This window comes from Ctenocephalides felis, unplaced genomic scaffold (assembly GCF_003426905.1).
Source record: "Ctenocephalides felis isolate EL2017-DRISC unplaced genomic scaffold, ASM342690v1 CF-g0.4_SCAFFOLD_01170, whole genome shotgun sequence".
In the NCBI taxonomy this organism is placed as follows: Eukaryota; Metazoa; Arthropoda; class Insecta; order Siphonaptera; family Pulicidae; genus Ctenocephalides; species Ctenocephalides felis.
Window position 1 is genome coordinate 12,729,393 of NW_020537324.1, and position 19,492 is coordinate 12,748,884.

At 29.4% G+C, this 19,492-nt stretch overlaps 3 protein-coding genes across 4 annotated transcripts in view; 1 reads left to right on the top strand and 2 right to left on the bottom strand.

The window, feature by feature from the left end:
- Positions 1-22: 22 nt before the first annotated feature.
- Positions 23-1,421, bottom strand: LOC113366041 (MIP18 family protein galla-1-like). The gene is made up of 4 exons (XM_026607593.1): positions 1,194-1,421; positions 592-855; positions 225-369; positions 23-129 (listed from the first exon to the last, which is right to left on the bottom strand). The coding sequence occupies exons 1-3, from the start codon at positions 1,336-1,338 to the stop codon at positions 272-274; spliced, it is 507 nt and encodes a 168-aa protein (XP_026463378.1). The 5' UTR covers positions 1,339-1,421; the 3' UTR covers positions 23-129; positions 225-271.
- Positions 1,422-1,531: 110 nt separating this feature from the next.
- LOC113366036 (peptidyl-prolyl cis-trans isomerase FKBP8-like) lies at positions 1,532-4,186 on the top strand. 2 transcript variants are annotated; one of them, XM_026607587.1, is made up of 8 exons: positions 1,532-1,635; positions 2,139-2,517; positions 2,587-2,721; positions 2,837-3,045; positions 3,113-3,254; positions 3,321-3,488; positions 3,601-3,828; positions 4,027-4,186. In XM_026607587.1, exons 2-8 carry the CDS (start codon positions 2,284-2,286, stop codon positions 4,105-4,107), a joined length of 1,197 nt encoding a protein of 398 aa, XP_026463372.1. In that variant the 5' UTR covers positions 1,532-1,635; positions 2,139-2,283; the 3' UTR covers positions 4,108-4,186. The 2 variants fall into 2 exon arrangements, with proteins under 2 accessions (XP_026463372.1, XP_026463373.1); XM_026607588.1 differs by lacking the exon at positions 1,532-1,635 and adding an exon at positions 1,816-1,953.
- Positions 4,187-6,494: 2,308 nt separating this feature from the next.
- LOC113366037 (heterogeneous nuclear ribonucleoprotein K-like) overlaps positions 6,495-19,492 on the bottom strand; it is a 37,891-nt gene continuing 24,893 nt past the window's right edge. Inside the window, exons 5-11 of the mRNA XM_026607589.1 lie at positions 19,359-19,402; positions 18,054-18,126; positions 14,899-15,009; positions 8,529-8,657; positions 8,073-8,335; positions 7,673-7,911; positions 6,495-6,648 (exon numbers count right to left, since the gene is read on the bottom strand). Coding sequence (XP_026463374.1) covers positions 6,626-6,648; positions 7,673-7,911; positions 8,073-8,335; positions 8,529-8,657; positions 14,899-15,009; positions 18,054-18,126; positions 19,359-19,402 — 882 coding nt within the window. The 3' untranslated portion in view covers positions 6,495-6,625. The remainder of the gene's footprint in view (positions 6,649-7,672; positions 7,912-8,072; positions 8,336-8,528; positions 8,658-14,898; positions 15,010-18,053; positions 18,127-19,358; positions 19,403-19,492) is intronic.

The following is a 19,492-nucleotide window of genomic DNA, read 5'->3' on the forward strand; positions in this document are numbered from 1 at the left end:
CTTCAGACCTAGTATGAAATGTAAATCAACTTCTTAACAAGTGAATTTTTTTATGAAGTTATCTTAAGTTGCTTCACTACATATATCATTCAAGATTCCAGTAAATTACCAATACTCTTGACACTCGACCTAATCATTATTAAGATTCAAAAATATAATATAAAAATTTATTGCTAACTCATAAAATTTACAATAACAAAATATATTAATCTACTAAATGTTACCTCATACAAAGTTTCATATTACAATCGATTCTCCCTTACATAGTCCATTAAGTTTCTTCTTGTATACAGCTTTCAACCAATTCTCGTAAATTTGGATTTTCCATAGCTGCAGCAATTCTTTCCTTGTCATTTATTTGTTTATTAACTGAAATATATTATAAAACGTTAGAAGTAATTTTGGATAACATATAATTCTATGGTTAATTACTGTGTCAAAAGATTTTTTTATATTTTTTTTCATAAAAATAAAGGAATATGTATCCTAATATATTACTTGTCTTACATCATTTCAAATTCAAGTCAAAATAACTTAAAATTAAAATAACTTCATAATATGGTGTGAAAAATAAAGACTGCCAGAACTCACTTTCATCTTCAGTAGTATGAGCTCCCTTTTTTATATAAATATCAAGCTTTAATTTATGATTGATTGAACGCTCAATTTTTATCCTTATACAAAGTCCTATTAAAGTTGCTAGGGAACAGTGGGGGACAGTCGGATTAAATTCAATTCTCACAATATGCACATTATCGGCTGTTGATTTTTTAACAAATATACCATCCTCATAAATTACATTTAAATCTTCAAGTGTAGATGGCTTTTCTGGATCTCGGATTGTTCTGATATAGTCTGAAAGAATAGAAATAATTTGTAGAATAGACTTATCCAAAAACATGTAATAAATGATTCTATACAGTGGCTTAACAATAGCCATCGAATCCAGGAGGTCGCAATCCTCAAATATATTTTTACATTAATTTATTAAGGAACATGAAAAATCAGTTTACTAAAATTAAACTGAGTAGAATGTGACAATTTAGAAATCGTCTGATAGGGCCCCATTGAAAGAATTTGCTACGAGCCCCTGATGGTGTATCATTCACACAATGAGAAAAATTAATCTCATGATCATTAGTGCGTTGCCTATAATTAAATAGTGGCTGAATATTTAAAAAATTGATGCTTACCATATATAGTTTCTTTCAGTTCTTCTGTATCTGCATAACCCAATTCCTTTGTAATTTCTGACAATTTTTCAAAACATTTACTATCATCTGCGTTTGAAGTATCAGACATATCTGATACTGATTTTTTGCGAAAAAAAGAGAACATTATAGTCGCACATGAGAAAAACAATGTATAACCAAATATTTATTTAATTATATAAGTGTTTAAAATTTATTCAGTTTTGATTAGCGAATGACATCGCGTATTATTTGATAAAATTGACAGTAGAAACCAAAACTGTGAAGTTATATCAATAACAATCATGACACCAACCTTCTAACAAATTAAAAAATGACAAATGATTAAAAAAAAGTTTCTGTCATCTATTTTTTTTAAAACTATTTGTCAGTTTTATGTTTTATGAATCGTGCTGAATGACAGAAAATACCCTATAGCACCAATGTACGTATAAATATTGTATATTTGATAAATGAAGTAAATATTTGCAAAAGACCATTTAAAGTATGCAAGTTACAGTGACAATGTGGTTATAGGTCCTACAATTATCAGAATGCTATTATATCTCACTGCAAATGTATTTACTACTTCGATGATTGTGCAAATTGACATATATTTTAACAGTTTCAGACACTAATTTGCATAATTACTAATTACTCCCTCAAACTATGAGAATACCATGATCTTTATTAATAATGCCTTGATGTATTTATGGTACTACATAGTACATAATCTTCAGGAAGCAAATTTCATTGTCTAAAGGTCATATAGTAAGAAATTATCTCACATTCAATATCTGAAGAACACTTTGAAACAATAACACAATTTGTTGATTTTTCTAAACTTATAAGTAGAAAAATTATCATTGTATTTATATCAAATATTGTTTTTAGATTTTCACTAAACAGCAGTATTTTTATTTTAGTAATGAATACTTTCTATTTTAGACTTGTGTTCTCAATTATCAACACCCAGGGAGGCTTTATTTCCATGCTGCAGCACTAAATTAGATGCTGAGTCACATAACCAAAAATCGTGCATGCTTATCTAGTGCATTCAACAAATTTTGTATAACTCTGTCTCGAATAAACAATGGCTGAAGCATCAATAAATGACAAATCAGACAGTAGTTCTTTTGAAGATTTATCAATTCCCAATGAGAATGAGGTGCTTGAAACTGGTAATACTGCCAAAACGAAAACTGATCTCAATACACCAGTGAATACTGAAGAAAACGAAGAGGTGAACACCGAAGAAAACAAAGAGGATAAGAAGGATGATGTGGGTGTTCTGGATATTTTGGGAAATGGACAGCTTGTTAAAACTGTAGGATAAGTATATCAGATTGGAATTTTGTGATAATATTTTATTCAAAACAATTTATACTATTGAAAGGTTATCAAAAAAGGTATACCTGATACGAGACCACAAAGACACGATTTATGCACAGTTACTTATGAGGGTTCTTTATCAAATGGGCTTGTTGTAGACAAAGCAGAGAAAGCAATTGTACAACTTGGTGATAATGAAGTAAGAATTAATTTTTGTTTAAATTTATTATTTACTAGATTTAATTTTTATATTATGGGTTTAATTAAAATTTCATTACATTACTTCAAGTGATTGGATACTATTTCATTTTCAGGTAATACAGGGGCTGGATCTTGCTCTGGCACTAATGGATACAGAAGAAGAATGTGAGTTATATGTTGCCTCAAGATTTGCATTTGGAGATATAGGTAACGGGAGTGTGATTCCACCAAATTCTAACTTAACATATAAAATTACTTTATGGGAAGCTAGAGTTGAAAATGATCTTGAAACCAAAACAATTTCATCTAGAAAAATCATTGGGTAACTGAACTTATCATACTTCTAAGTATAACCTTTGTTGTCAATAATAATTGTAATTTTAATATAGAAACAAAAAGAGGGAACGTGGAAATTGGTGGTACAGCCGTAATGAGCATACTCTTGCTATCCATAGTTATCGAAGGGCTTTAGAGTACTTAGATGATGTTGAAGGAGGTATCATAGATCCAGGTCCAGATGGTGAATATAAGGTAGTTTAAGCATATTAATTTGCCATTTTAATAAAAATAAATAAATTAATTAATGTGTATCTAAAGGTCACAGACTCAGATTTGCAGCAACTGTTAGAAGATAGAGTGAAAGTATATAATAATATGGCTGCAGCGCAAATGAAAATTGAAGCTTGGGATCAAGCACTAAAAAGCCTTGAAAACGTTCTAGGTTGTCAGCCTAACAATGTAAAAGCCTTATTTCGCAAAGGATCGGTATGTAAAAAAGAAGAAGTAAAATAAAAATATTGAATTTCTCAAATACTGCCAATTAACAATGAATATAAATAATAAATTTATCAAATAATAAACCAAAAATGCGTTTCAGGTTCTGATATCAAAAGGAAATACTCAAGCGGCACTAACAGTGCTGAAAAAAGCACAAGTCTTGGATCCTAATAATGTAACAATACAACAAGAACTCCAGCGATTACAAAAAAAATCGAAAAATGAAGCTAAACATGAACAAAATTTATACAAAAAAATGTTAGGACAGCCTATAACTATTAAAGAGAGCAGTCAAGCAAAAGCAAGTGGGAAAAGTGCTGGGAATAAGGTGACTATTAAGTAAAAATGATTAAATTCACTAAATATATGATTTTGCAAAGTAGTAAAACACAATTTTTTTTGTAACAATAAATCAAGTGAAAATATAAACATTTCTATATATTTCAGTTGATTTACTAAAATGAGATTTTTTTTGCTGGAGAAAGATTAAAAAATGGTTGTCTAAAATCTAAATTCCTAATTTTAGTTGAAGACTTACTTTTGTGTTGCTGGATCCGTGGCAGTTGGAATCATTGGTGTTTTAGCTTATCGATATAAGTACATGTGACTGGAGGCTTCAGAGTGATCTTAGTTCTCATCATTGAAAATAAAAATAACTGAAAAGGACATGAATTTTGTTAAAAACATTCCTAATTGTAATTAAACTTGTGTATACAGATATGCATTTAGGATATTTTGATTTTACTTAGCAATTTATTTCCAATTCAGTTAATTTTCATAATTTAAATTTTCTGTGAAATTATTATTCATTTTATACACTTAAAAGCATTTAGAACATTATTTTGTATTTTTATACTTTTATTTTACAATAATTTTTTAAAATGTATATAATATCACAGAAATGTTTGTACATACTGATATATAAATTTGATGTATAGAATGGTCACTCATATTTTTGCATAGCTTTCTCAAAATAAACACATATATTAGTATTTAGTTTCCAAAAATCAATAAAATATATCTCAAAGGTTGGGTGTAAATGTGATCAATAAAGATTTTAAAAACTGCCTAATATTTATCATTTTTAACATTCTAAAGATGCTTGTTTTGGTCAGAAAATCTGTTCTGATAATTTTATGTTCTCTAGGCATTCCAAGTCAATTAATTTAAGTTAATTATTTACAGATCTGGAAAAATTAATGCAACTTACCTTATGGCAAAATTCCACTTTTGGCTAGTTAATAATTACTTTTAATTCTTTGATTTTGATATAGAACTTTCATACCTATTTAGTATAGCAATAAATAGATACTACTTTTTCCTAGATAACACATTTTCATTAAAACACAAATATTATGAGTTAATAAATATTAGAACAAATAATTTTATATAGTTTTATAGATTTATTGAAATACATTTTACAGATACATTTTATTTATAAGTGTTTATTATTGCTATGTTATTAAAATGAATAATTATCTAATCCTATACTCTATAAAAATATTTTTGGTTGAAAATCATTGTTAATATTTTTTATTCATAAATATCCTGTTTTGTACTGATAAATTATTTTACAATCATTCATTGCCATATTGTGCAGTTCATAATAAAAAAGTAGAATGTTCATATATATAAAATTTATTATTAATGCCCAAATGTATGATTTGCCATGTGAAGGAATGTAAATCGATTTTGTGAATGCGTTGCATGATCTTACACTACTTTAAAAGTATTTATTAGCTTCTAATTAATTCTTTCTCAACATTTATTAAAATGTATGCAGAGTAATAAAAGTTAGATTAACTTAATTTTATTTCAGTCAACATACAAACTTAAAAAAAAACTCCTTTGATGATTTTTAGCGATGATTCTTGTTTTATTTACTTCAAAATTTTCTATCGTTGCTTTGATGTACACTGAAATATAAATTTAATATTATAGTTTTCATATGATTATGATATTTATAATCATGCAACATTATAGAATGTTATTGCAATTTATATATATTTAAAAAAATGCAACAGTATGAGATGTTAAGACCTTAAGCAATTTTAGTAATGAATCTTTACCCTTGATAACTTGCACATTATTGTTGTTAATTGCATAGCAGCCATTCGGAGAATAATGATTTTTTGTTCATATCAAAACAAAACAACAAAATCACTAGTCTTCCACATGGCAGCAAGCTTAATGTTAGGCATTTCAAGCATGATTGATTTGTTAGCATGATGTCACATCCTTTTCCAGAAATGGATAACTTATGATATATTATTCATTAAATGTTTATTGTCATTTTTTATACACACATAAAACAACGTTTAGCGAAAAATTTAGCTCCAAAATATAATATCATATCTATCAATAATTTATGATTAACAAAAATAAGAAAAACGCAAGGTAAATAAATGATAAAATTAGTTAAATATCTATTAATTATATGAACCAAAACAGCATCATTACATATTATATATAGATATAGCTAAGAATTTACTAAATCATTGTATCATGAATCTTTGCCACACCAACAGATATTAATTAATATAACTTAAAATAGTACATTAATTAATTAAAAAAAAAAACACTACAGAAAAACATTTTTATTCTAAACTATAACACTAAACAAATATATAATATTTACACAATGTACTACATTCTCCATGTTAGTAGATATTATGATGATTATGAAGAATTGGAAGTAGGATGTGGTGATAATAACCTGAGGAAGTGTGAGAGGAAATTGTTAATACATATAATACAACTGAACAAAAACTAGCATACATCAAATAAAACATGATGTGATATATGATCAAGAAGATTTTGTGAAAAAATCTGATCCAAAATCATATTCAAACATGACCCAAAAATAAAAAAATTAGTATAAAAGATAAAATTAAAAAAACAAGCTCTTACACAATATTGTTTCGACCATAATCATGCAGTGCAATACATATAAAAAATAAAATTCTGAAGCTGTTTACCTTTGTTGGAGCAAATATTGCGCCATTTGTATTTGATTGGGTAGACCTGAGATTGTAATAATTCTATCATTGGATCCAGGCAGCGGTTCATCTATTGTGATGTCAGCACAGGATTCCATTCTTATTTTACGAATGCGGGAACCAGCTTTACCGATAATTGCGCCGGCTAGCTGCAAAGAAAAATAAATTATCAATTAAGTGTAACTTATAAAGTTTGGATCCAAAATAAAATGCCACAGTATGGCACCATAAACAGAAAAGACACATGAAGAGCATCAATATACTAATTAATATTAACTTAAGATTCATAAATATTTTATAAGAGAAGGAGCAGGAAAAAATTGTGTAACAAATTTGGAAATAACTTTGCAAAGTCTTTTGTTTGAACTTTATAATGTAAAGAAATAAAGCAATGCATGAGTGTCATAGGATCTATAATTTATCATTAATCACAGGAAAACCTTTGAATTTTTAAGTATTTCATCCCAAATTCCGTTTTGTGCTATATGAATATATTTCTTACATCTTTTGGAATGGTGACTTGTGTAGTGCTCTTTCCTGGTCCGTCCATGAGCCCTACTGGACCACCGCCGCCACCCATGGGTCCCGATCCTAAATGCCCATGCCAGAACCATTATTCATGCCTCCCATGGAATTTCCCAGACCCATGCCACCAGGCCCACCATTGTTCGAAGCCCAGGGATCCATAGAGTTACCGCGATTGCCACCGAAACCGAAACCATCTCCGGACCGATTGTTGAAGTTGTTACCGCTAAATTCGGCTGAAATTAGGCAACGGGACGGTTTTTGAAAACAGATGAAGAAAGAGATAATAGTATTTTGTTAAGAGATTTGATTCTGGGTATTAAAAAAATGGTTATAAAATAGTTATGTAAGCACCCATGCATTGCTATTGCCAAAAGATAAAAAAGAGAAGTAAAACGAATTATAATAAAACTTAATGGAATGCCACAAAAATATGTGAAGATGAAGAAAGTCACTTTTGTGAGATTTTCAACATTGGAATTTCACAGATGGAAACAAATCAAAATATATAAGATCTATCAAAAACTAGCAGAACTTAGAACAACTTACAAATCTATTAACTTTCATTAATAAAGTATTATCTAAAATTCAACTCACAACTTTAAATCAATAATAATGAAAAAAAATAAATGATCAATTAGTACTTACACATACTGTTGCGAGAATTGAAGTTATCCCTCATTCCACCGCCGAAATCATTGCGGCCACTTCCAAAATCACCATTTCCAGATCGACCACCTCCAAAACTGTCTCGGCCACCATATCCTCCATCTCGTCCACCACCAAATCCTGAATCGCGATTACCAAAACTGTTGCGCATTGAAGAGCCGCGGTCTTCGAAACCGCCACCACGACCGCCGAAACTGCTTCTGCCGCCGCCACCGCCGCTGGAATAAAAAATTGATTAAATATATCAAACTTAAACTAAACTATTGCATCTTTGTCTGGATACATCATAAGAATATTTTAATAATTGTAACTTGAAGTTGTACACATTATAATTAAAATTAGTAAATATGTTTGTTAATGGATAATAATTGATTTTTACCTCATTCCACCACCGCCGCCGCCAGACCTCATTCCGCTGCCTCCACCACTGCCGCCGCCGCTGTTACGGCTGAATCCGCCGCTGTTGCGACCGCTACCGCGGCGGTCATCGTTTCTCATACCGCCGCCACCGCCACCGCGTCCTCCAAAGTCGTCACCTCCAGGTCCATTGCGTGAATTGGAGCCATAACCGCCGTATTCATTGGCATAGAAGTCATCGTAATTGTATGGATCGTAGTTATTCACAGCACCACGAATTGGGTTCTGTGAAAAAAAACAATAATTTAATTAATTATGAAGCACTTTGTAATAGACAAATTTTAAAAATTCAATTCCATTTTTGGATTATTTGTTCAATATGTAATTTCATAAGAAAATGTATATGTATGTTATATGAAATATTTTTTATTTAATATTTTTTTTATGAAAATGAGAAGTGGATTAATTTCCAACTTACTGTTTTTACTAGTGTGATAATCTCACGAATGGCATCCACAATTGTATTTGATCGACCGACCATCTGCACGATACGGTCTGTGCTTTGAGGAGCAGTGTTGGAGAAAATCTTGATGCGGGCACCAGTACTCTGAAAGTTACAAAATAGTATGAAAATGAATTATCCATAGTCAAAAGATCAGCTTTTCACCATGAGAGCACCGCAGTATTATATACACATTTTTTTACAAGATATTAAAAAAAACTAGTTAAGGTAAAATTGTAATCCAGTTGAAATGCTAATAATTTTACTGAAGTGTTTAAAGTTAAATGTTTGGTTAATTGGTATTTTTATTCTAGGTGTTAATTGGTAGTTTTATCCAGGATGTTAATTTTTGATTAAAATTTTATTTTATATTTATTTAAATGTGAGAAAACATGCATTCGCTGAACGAAAGGTGTACATAAGAATTTTAAATTTCAAGATTATTATACATGAAACTGTTTGTAGAATACTTATAATATAAAAAATATTACACATTAGAATCAAGTACTTTGAACGATTAACATATATCAGTAAATATTGTTTTCTAGTTTTATATGAATTTATAGAAAAATATAAACCTCTGGTGAAAATGAATTCTATTAATTCTTTTTTTTTTAATTCTGAAGATTTCTTCCATAAATCAGTAAGAACATTCATAGCAATTGTTAGAAGTAACGAAAGCAACTGTATGAATAAAATGCACCGGTCACATAAAAATACCACAGGCAAGGTTTAATTTTTATATAACACATTAATATAAAAAATTTAACGTCAAATATAAAATAATGGCATAAAATATTTTTTGTGTATTCAAATATCGACCTTTCAGTTACAACAAAAGTAATTGTATAAGAGAAACCGGATTTAAAAAATTCCTGTGGCAGCTTAGACACTTTTAAAAGAATCAGCATTTTTTTCTGAACCAACAATAGACTCACCGAAGGTACATCCTCGCTTTCGTGAGAACTTCAACAATATTCTTTTTGTCCACAATCATTTTGCACACATACTCGAAAAAAACGCACACACCCTTATTTAACTCAAACTCGAGGTTAAATCAAAATCTTAACCGCACCAATAAAAATGTTCCAAGAGAAAAAAAGTCTCAACATTGGCACTTCTTGGATCAAGAAATAATGAAATAATTAAGTTAAAAAAATCGATATTAGTTTATTAAATGAATCACTAAACACACTCGATGAGACGTACAGATTTTCTTAAAATATTGAGAGATTTGAGTAAGGTCTTTAAAGTTCAACCACCTGACAAACTACCCTCTCGAGTGTCCGTTGCACAATGATTTTAACACACACACCCTATGTCAGATCGACGGCGGCCATATTGAAATTCCCACCCCTAACTCTGTACACATACATCCAAAAGAAAAAGCGAAATACGAGTGATATAGAACGAGGGCTGGACAAAGTGGCGGCAAAAGTTGTAGGGCAAGCAGCGCAGATGTTCCTTTGTGAATAAGACGAGCGTAGAATTTAGGATCGCTGCATATAATCTTTTTGTCTCCTTTTGTGAAGGTGAAGGTAAGCAAAGGTGAGCTAGACGAGGTAAATATGGACACTTTCAATGGAGAAGGAACAAATTCGTGTTTTCGAGAAACTTATTGAATTTAAAGGTAGTCCCAAAACAGATGTTTCGTAAAATATGCTTGATTTAAGGATGCTGACGCAAACTTTTTAATTATAATAATATACATCTTCACATCTTGCATCACTATTGATTACAATAATCAAAAAAGGTAAAAGTATCTAGAATATTGAGGATAACACAAAGTACACCCGGACATTTTTTATATTATTGGCTACCTTATTTGTTTAAAATCCTTATTAACACATTATAATCGCCATGCCAGTCATATGTCTAACACTAAAAAGTTCTACATGAGCTATATCCATTCCCATTGGAAATGATTATAATTCCATTATCAGTGCTTCGACTTTTTTTATATCAATTACATTGGTAAAAAGTGGAAGATTACAAAAACCTCGTGTAGAAATAAACATGAGACATCGATCTCGTCGTCCGTACTCGTGAACTTCCGTTACGTAAGGGTGAAACAAACATCGCTTCAAAGTTGAATATTGATGATAGCCATTTGGAAAAAATCAACCCCAATTTAAACAAAACAAAATAATGAAACCAGGATAATAATATAAAGGAATAAATTATATTTCTATATTGAAAAATAAAGAGATATATATCGTAAAATGTAATTAAAATCGATAGTTAATCTTAAATGGATAAACACAAGAGCTTTTTATTAATTCGCTTTTAAAAATTAACAAGATTCCACTTAATTAGAAATTATACCGCGTAAATTTCTTAACAAGCAACACAAGGTCTTAGCAAATAAAATAAAATTATTCCACTTTTCAGTTAAGAAGAACAGCTGGTTCCGGCAAAGATCCACTCGTCTCACATCACTGGGTGTTTCAACGGAAATCATCACCGTGACATGTGTTAAACCACACAAATGTATACGATTTTAAATACACAAAAAATTAAATTATTAAAATTATATAATAAAATTACATAAATAGACAAGTAATATAATGATTTCCTAAGCTTTTATTGCCGCAAGTAAATGAAATATAATTTATATGATTGACGTAACAGAATTAACTGTAGCTTTATGCATGAAGACTTTTTTGCGAATTATAAAAAGAGCTACTAAGTCAGTTCCACGAGCTATGGAGAACCATATTGCTGACTATTTGATTTATTATCAAAAAGTATATCTAGCACCATTGCCAAAAATGACAAATAAAATGAAGTATCACATTCGCATAGCACGTTAGCACTATAATTCTTAAACGTTTCAGACTGTATTGTTCTGTTCTTTTCCTACAAGTGTGCCAATAAAAATAATAGGTTCGACTAAATATAATGGAAAACTAAAATTTTATTTAATATTCATATATATTTATTCAACTATAAAGAAAAATAAACCAAATTCGAATTTAAATTCCAAGAATCTTGAAATCGACTTCACAACATCACATTGGTGGTGGTAACATGAAGCATTTTTACCTGACCAAAAAAATCATTTTACAAACAAACCATTCACTATTAAAGCAGTAAGAAATTTAACAATGAGTGTAAACTTGAAATTGGGCTTATTGTGTTTTAGGCACGGGCGACGAATCATGAATAGATTTTTTTGTGAAAATCGGGATAAAGGAATTTCATTTTGAACATTTTTTTATTTTACCGGGTTTTAAAATTTAAAACAAATTCGTTGGAAAAAATTATACTTCAAATAACGCCAAGAAGAATTTACCGTAAAATAATATCAGCTTTAACAATTTTTGAAGTATTTTGTTAGGTACTGTGTACATTGTTTAAATAAACTTGAAAAAAGATTTAATTGAAGTAATATTGCAGAAAACTGAAGAACAAATATACATGGATTCTGCTATAACAAATATACTTGATTATATGATAAAACCAACATTATATCTGAATGTTAGCAAAGTTTTCATGCCGAAAGGTGTCGGTTGATAGAGTAAAAATGCCAGATGACAGCTGCAACGCAAGACGTTCGGCGGGCTAAGAAAACTACCGCGCGGTCTTCGAGTTCGAGCAGGTGTTGAATGAAGCGAGGATAATGATCAACTGTTGAATATAAATGCACGCGCTGACGATTCCAAAAGTTCAGTTAAGTCGAAAGAATAAAATTTTTAAAGAACTTTTCATATTAGGTTAAATACCTAGTGTAATACCAGACACATTGATACATATATAACTGTAATAGGGTCGGGGCTAGTTGAGCAAATTTTTATTAAACGGAGGTAGCTCCTCAATGTGAAAAGTCTCAATAAATTGCTATACGGCTCAATGGAGTTGTTGTTTATAGCTTAACAAAAGTGTTAATACTATTTTTTGGTAATAAATAAAATTTAAAAGCAACAGCTGTTTAAATGCAAAAAGGCAAGTATGTTCAATGTACCCCATAGGTGGGGCAAGTTGAGCACTAAGAAAGTATAATGAAATCATAGGTTCAATGTCGATTATTGATGAAATAAAATAAGTTTTTAATAACCAGTTCTATATTTATAGTCTTTATTGACAGAGAAAACAAAACTTATAGTAATTTTCTTTGAATAATTAACCAAAAGTAGATTCAACAAAACAATATCGTATCTTAGGAATTATTTTACCACTATATTCAGTATTTTTGTTTAAAATCATTATTTTTTATATTACTACTCATAGACTTAGCTTAAATCTTAAAAATAATAATTAATTTCTGAAAGTTGATGGTAATTGTCTTAGTGACAGAACAACTTTAGCAACTAGCTCAACTAACCCCAACTCGTAATTTCAAAATAAAAGTGAGTTTATAAAAAACCGTGAGAATTATACCCAGAATATCTGTGCATATTAAAATTACTATAATTATATGGAAGAATAACATTTACCTGATTAAAAAATAATAACATTTGACTAAACCAGACGAAAGCTCGCGATGAATTACTTTTTTACTTTTTGGTCTCAAAATAAACAAAACGCCCGTGAGCCTCACTCATTTGCCCAGCGGCCACTAGCGATCGCGGGATGTTTATTTCTCCCAAAACTCTATCTTTCCGCCATATAATGCCTAAACTAAACGAATGGTGAATAGTTTTCGAGATATTTCGATTGCTCAACTTGCCCCGCTCTACCCTAACTAATATTACAGTAATATAATATAAGCAAAATAAATTGCACTTCCAATTGTTTGTTAAATACACTTATGTTATAAAATTATACTATGTTCTATTATTATGATTTGCAAATTGTTGATTATTAAATATTATAAAATATGTGTAGCTCACAAAACAATTTTGAGATTTAACTTTTCATTTTCAATCGGTTATTTGTAATACGAGCAATGTGTGTCACGACAAAACGGCCGTTAGGGGTTGTCGATGATCATTAAAAAATATATAAAAAACGATCGACAGCAAAAATACGAAGCACGTGCTAGCTTCGTTCCCGGTGTATGAGAGCGCCACCTGCCGTCTAGATCACTTCCCTTGTATACACAGTATTTATATAATTCCTGATCTAAATTATGCCCTATCTAATGATCTAGGACCTAGATTGGGATACTATTCGACAATTACAGGTAGACGTAGTTGTCTAAATGATATGAATTTCTAGAATTATTAAGTAGAATTTTATTAATTTACCCAACTTTAATATAAACCTAACAAAGTTTCTTGTTGTTAAAATAGTATTTTTTTAAAAAGTATGAGAGCGCCACCTGCCGTCTAGATCACTTCCCTTGTATACTCAGTATTTATATAATTCCTGATCTAAATTATGCCTATCTAATGATCTAGGACCTAGATTGGGATACTATTCGACAATTACAGGTAGACGTAGTTTGGTCTAAATGATATGAAATTTCTAGAATTATTAAGTAAATTAGTTATATTTACCAACTTTAATATAAACCTAACAATTTTCTTGTGTATAGTATTTTTTTAAAAAAAAAAATACAACTAGAAATATGTTTTCGAATGAAAACAACCCTTCCCCAATAAAGTTTCTTGTTAAAATAGTATTTTTAAAAATATAACAAGAGAAATATGTTTTTGAATGAGGCAAATCTTCCTTCCAACTGAAACAATAGCTGCATCACATTTAAAAAAACCACATCATAGAAATTCTAATAAAAATATATGAAATACAATATGCCAGCCATCGAGTATCGCTTAAAAAAGCTCCCAAATTAAAAAATAAGAAATAATATGTTTAAATATAAGATTCAGTTTTTAATATTATTAAGTTAATATATTATTAAAACAACCCTTCCCCGCATGAAATAGCTACATCACATTTAAAAAATTCAATTTAAAGAATTTTAATAAAAATATATCAAATACAGATTTGTCTACCGTTGAGCATCGCTTAAAAAAGCTACATCATTAAGAAATAAGAAATAATATGTCCGAATATAAGATATAGTTTTAATAGTATTATAGTTTATTATTTATCTATTTTCCAAAATATATTAGTTCCATAAATATCAAAAGCAAGCACAATTCAAATTCTTAATACTGAATTAATGTTTTCAGTTAATTTAAGAATGTTAAACAAATCGCGCTATACATGAATTTATCTTAAAATTTGTATATTAATTATTATTATGAAATTATTTTAGTGGTCATTAGAATGATAATTAATAACATATTTTATATGTTAAATTACTACAATAGGAAAAAAAAGCAATCCCAACCCTAATATTTTCTAGAACTCTCGGATTGAAGCAAATCAATTAAAAAACTCCAACGAATATTTATAAATTGTACAAAGAATGTTTCAAATAATTTATCAAACTTACATCTCTCAGTTCCTTGATTTTTGATCCGGCCTTTCCAATAACGCATCCAGCTTGACTCTGATGAATCAACATTCTGATATCGACTTCATCGCTACCAGCCCGACAGCCGTTCTGTAATAAAAAGAACAAAAACTTTATGAATACGATGACCTTCTTGCTAATGGTAATATATAAAGATTTCGTCCTTATATATAATATTTATAAAAATATATATAATTAATTATTTAAATCTTGTCCATATAATAAGTGTTTGAGTATATAATATTTTGTGCAGAAAATCAACTAAATTGATAAAAATCTATACGGCGAACCCTTGAACATAAATCCAAATAATATTCGGTTACATTTCTAGATCTATTTTGGTACCACCCCGCATGCTAAAAATTTGATTTTGGTTTGACGAGACTGGCATTAACAAGACCATTTTGATTTTTTAATTTTACTTTTATTCTTTGATTCTATGTTTAGATATACTACACATAACGTTTTCATGTACCATTCATGTCCAATCAAAAAAAACATAGACACAAAATATTCTGATACTTGCACATCTTAAATTACGCATTTCATGTCTTTAAATCAACATCGTGACTATTATTAGATTTGCAATGACATGCAATAAGCACATCCGTGGAAAAGTCATTCAAATAACTTCATTTCAAAACAAAACTGCAGACTTGTTTCTTAAAAAAACTGTAGACTTGTTTCTTAAAAAACTGTAGACTTGTTTCTTAAAATTATTCACAAGCAACAGACTGCGACCAATGTAATTTATAAGTACAAGCAGACGATGAGTAGAGAAATTTGAGAATTGATTATATGTAGAATGATTGATTACATATGAGTTGCTGTGAATATTTCGCATGTTTTCATTTACTCATGAATGTGATTCAAAAATCTGAATATTAAAGGAAAATAAAGTAATAATTCGATAAATAATAAATGAAACACTGTAGAACAACAATGGATTGATGATAATGGAAATAAACATGTAGTAATGAAATAAAAACAAAACTATACACATTATAAATAATTCTCGCTATAATTACATGTTCATTACAAACATTCTCATGAGTATTATATAAGACTAAGGCTAAACGCATATAAAAGATTAAACAAATTTGCGTTCTGTGATTTATACATTATGTTGTAAAAACAAAAGTTCATTACTTGGCTTTCATTTTATAGAAATAATAAACACATTACCATTAAATCTAACAATTGTAATTCTCACATTAAAGTGTAATCAGTCGTTATGTACTTAGAATATTATTCGAGAAATTGAAGGACATGCCACATCTGAAATTGATAGTATACGAGACGAATACGACCTTGTTTATTGCAAAGAAATATCCTTGTGCTTATGAACTCATCATATGGAATTCGTATGACCCAAATTGCTTTATTTTATGAGAAGCGTTAAGGGAGATCGTGGAAAACGACAGCGTGAGTAATAAAAAACATTTGATATTAAATCTTCGATTATGTGATAAAAGACATAAAAAAATTTAAATGTAATTAAGCAAAGTCTAGATTTATATCCAAAAATCTAAGCTTGTTATAAAGACTGTATAATAATACAGTAATAGTAATACATAATAATGCTCGTCAGTTCAAATGTTTGATTTTATTTTACTATAACATATAAAAAAGTAATAAGTTATAATATATATAAATAATTTTATAATGTATTTAAATTTAAGGAAAATGTATAATGTATATAAACTTAAATTTATATATATATATATTAAAGAACTTACTTAAATTTCTCATTAATTCAAATACTTGTCAATCACACAAAAACGTATTCTCTACGTATTTATACATAGCTGTAAGAATGTGATTTTTTTAGATCCAAATTTGCAGAAACTACACAAATTATATGTGCCTCGCGAAAATGACTGTGGTGTAGTTATTTTTGAATATTTTTCTAATTTATTACGTTGTATACGCTTAATAACTTCCTCCAAAATTATAATTTTATTACCTTTTCCCCCATGAAAAATTTATATCAAAACACTGTTTAGTCTGTTACCCCTTAAAGGCTTGAAGTGCAATTATACAAAAATATTAAAAATAATAGTATGTTATAATAGGTTGTCAAATATCTCCCTTCCGCCTTTTTGTATTATAAACCAAGAGCAAAAAAGCGGAAGGGAGATATTTGACAACCTAATATTATACTTATGATAATATAATTAAAATAAAATATTTTGGAAAAGCTGTGATTTGTAAAATAAATATATTTATGTGAGTTTATAGTTGAATACAAGTTTTATTCGAGTGGAAATGTAGAATAATTTAATTAAAGACGATTTATCAAAAAATTGAAGCCCGTGCATCGATTTTTATTTAAATGTGATCAAACGAAAATTATTGATTGATATATTTATGCTTAGATCTGAAATATCAATAGTTTTTTGGGTTGTAAAGACAATATATTGAATGCCCCTCAGTACATATTTTTGATCATTTTTTTTTAATTTTTTAAGGATATATTAAAAATATATTCAAGATCTTTAAATAAAAGTATTTTAGAGCAAGAAAACTCGAAGAATAGAAGTGCTATCATATACAAAGATTAAAAAGTAAAGTATGTAAAAATATATTTAAATAGGAATATCAAGAGTAACCGTATTAGAAATAATTAAATTGATTAAAGGCGATTTATGCAAAAATGGAAGTTTGTGCTACGATTTCTATTCAACCCTGAACCAAGAACAAAGGCGCCCCCGAATGACGTGCTAGGAGTTTAATGATATCATAGAATACCATATTCCCAAGTGCGATTCGTCACGCAGCGGACATAGTGGCGACAACAGAACCTGATAGATATACCAACAACTATAGTAAGGCTCTCATAAATTCGCTTGTTTAGTTTAATTAAATTCTTTATTTACTGATTATTTCATAAACATCACGAGTGATACAGGCATATAGTTTTCATATATTGTCGATCGTAGCACGAACTTTAAGAATTCATTAAAGTCACAAATATCTAATAAAATTATTATACTTGTGCTTAACCTTTGATATAACTCTATTAAATTTAATATCATTTTTGGCACAAACATTAATAAGCCAAATAAAATAAATATTTAAAAACACTTGCAATTAACTTAAAATTTATTATGATAAATTAATTATCCACTCACCTGTTCCAAATTTGGCATCACATCCTGCACGATGTTGCAGATGGTATCCAGATCAGAGTACATCGTAAGGATCCTGATGTCCGAGAACATAATAGAAAAAAAAACAAAAAGTAAGCATTAGTAAATCGTTCTCTCATCCAATTGATGGAACAAGATTTAATTTAACCGTGTTTTCAAACCGCATCTGCGCCGAATGAAGAGGTTCGATAAAAGCTCATTAAATTGAACGATTCGGGAGTATTAGAGGCAATTGTAGTGAAACGTGCGAGTGCTTTTGCATGATTTAGATAAAATGTAATAAAACAACTGATGTTGAAATGACAGGACATTCATTATTGCAACACGAAAGTCTGTGCTGCTCATTTCTTGTTATTTTTGTAGTTTGAGTAAAGAGGCAAGATAATTAAACACAAAAAATAGTGGATTGTGATCTTATACATTTTGGAGCAAAATAAAGTGCAATTCCTTCCATGTGAGGTGGCACAAAATCAATCTAGTGATAGCAACTTAGTGCAGTCATTTTGAATTAATAACGTCATTTTTTTGCAGAAAGTAACATTAGTGTGCAAGCATTTCAAATCCAATATGTGCCCCAGACAAATATTTTAGTATCAGTAGTATATTTTATTATTAGGGCAAGAGCAAAAATATTCATCATTAGATTAAAATTTAAAAGATTTAGTAGATGTGTTGCGACGGCCTTATTCTAAACAGTATTAAGCCAAGGAATAATGCTGCTTGGATCTGGAAATGATTAAAGGCATACAAGATAATTGATACATTTTATAAATACAAAAAGTGTGACCTTCGCTACAACCTATAACCTTCAGAAATTTTCACAAAAAGGCAATTGGCTTCAGGAAATAAGGATATAAAGATCATTTTATTAACAATAAATTGATTAAATTATGTTAACTTATTCAAAGTAATAAATCCACATTTATATATTTAAAAAGCATAAGATTTGGAACGTATCAAATGTAACACTTTCCCTCAAATCAGCTAATATCACAAATGAGAAGATTTTTTTTACTAACTTCATCGTGGTCGGTCTATACATAAAACTCAAACTGTTCCTACAATTTTGCTAAAAGTTATAATTTTGACTAATTTAGAGGAAAAGTATCACTAATTTCTTTTAAAATAAGGGCCTAGGGTCGGAATTGGATGTCTTCTTCGGTATGTTAAACTGTGGATGATAACTGTTTTGGATGGGAATCAGACAAACCAATTCGGTCCTAACTCTCATACATGATTTGACATAACAGATAAAAATGTGAATAAAGACAAGTGTATATGCATTACCGTTCTGGCCCAGGGCAATCTGGCACAGTAATTGAGGCTTTATACTGCATCATCATTGGCATTCAAGGCATATGAGTGGCAACATGGGCATCGAAGAAGGCGGGCATTGGGCGTCGATGCGATGTCAATTCGGA

What these genes read in the sequence shown, in the direction of transcription:
- LOC113366041 (XM_026607593.1), bottom strand. Translation starts at nt 1,338, where the DNA reads ATGTTCTCTTTTTTTCGCAAAAAATCAGTATCAGATATGTCTGATACT. An exon ending in ACTGAAAGAAACTATATATG is followed by an intron (nt 856 to 1,193) that starts GTAAGCATCAAT and finishes CTATTCTTTCAG; the next exon opens with ACTATATCAGAACAATCCGA. An exon ending in TCATACTACTGAAGATGAAA is followed by an intron (nt 370 to 591) that starts GTGAGTTCTGGC and finishes AATATATTTCAG; the next exon opens with TTAATAAACAAATAAATGAC.
- LOC113366036 (XM_026607587.1), top strand. Translation starts at nt 2,284, where the DNA reads ATGGCTGAAGCATCAATAAATGACAAATCAGACAGTAGTTCTTTTGAA. An exon ending in ATGGACAGCTTGTTAAAACT is followed by an intron (nt 2,518 to 2,586) that starts GTAGGATAAGTA and finishes TACTATTGAAAG; the next exon opens with GTTATCAAAAAAGGTATACC. An exon ending in GGAAAAGTGCTGGGAATAAG is followed by an intron (nt 3,829 to 4,026) that starts GTGACTATTAAG and finishes TCCTAATTTTAG; the next exon opens with TTGAAGACTTACTTTTGTGT.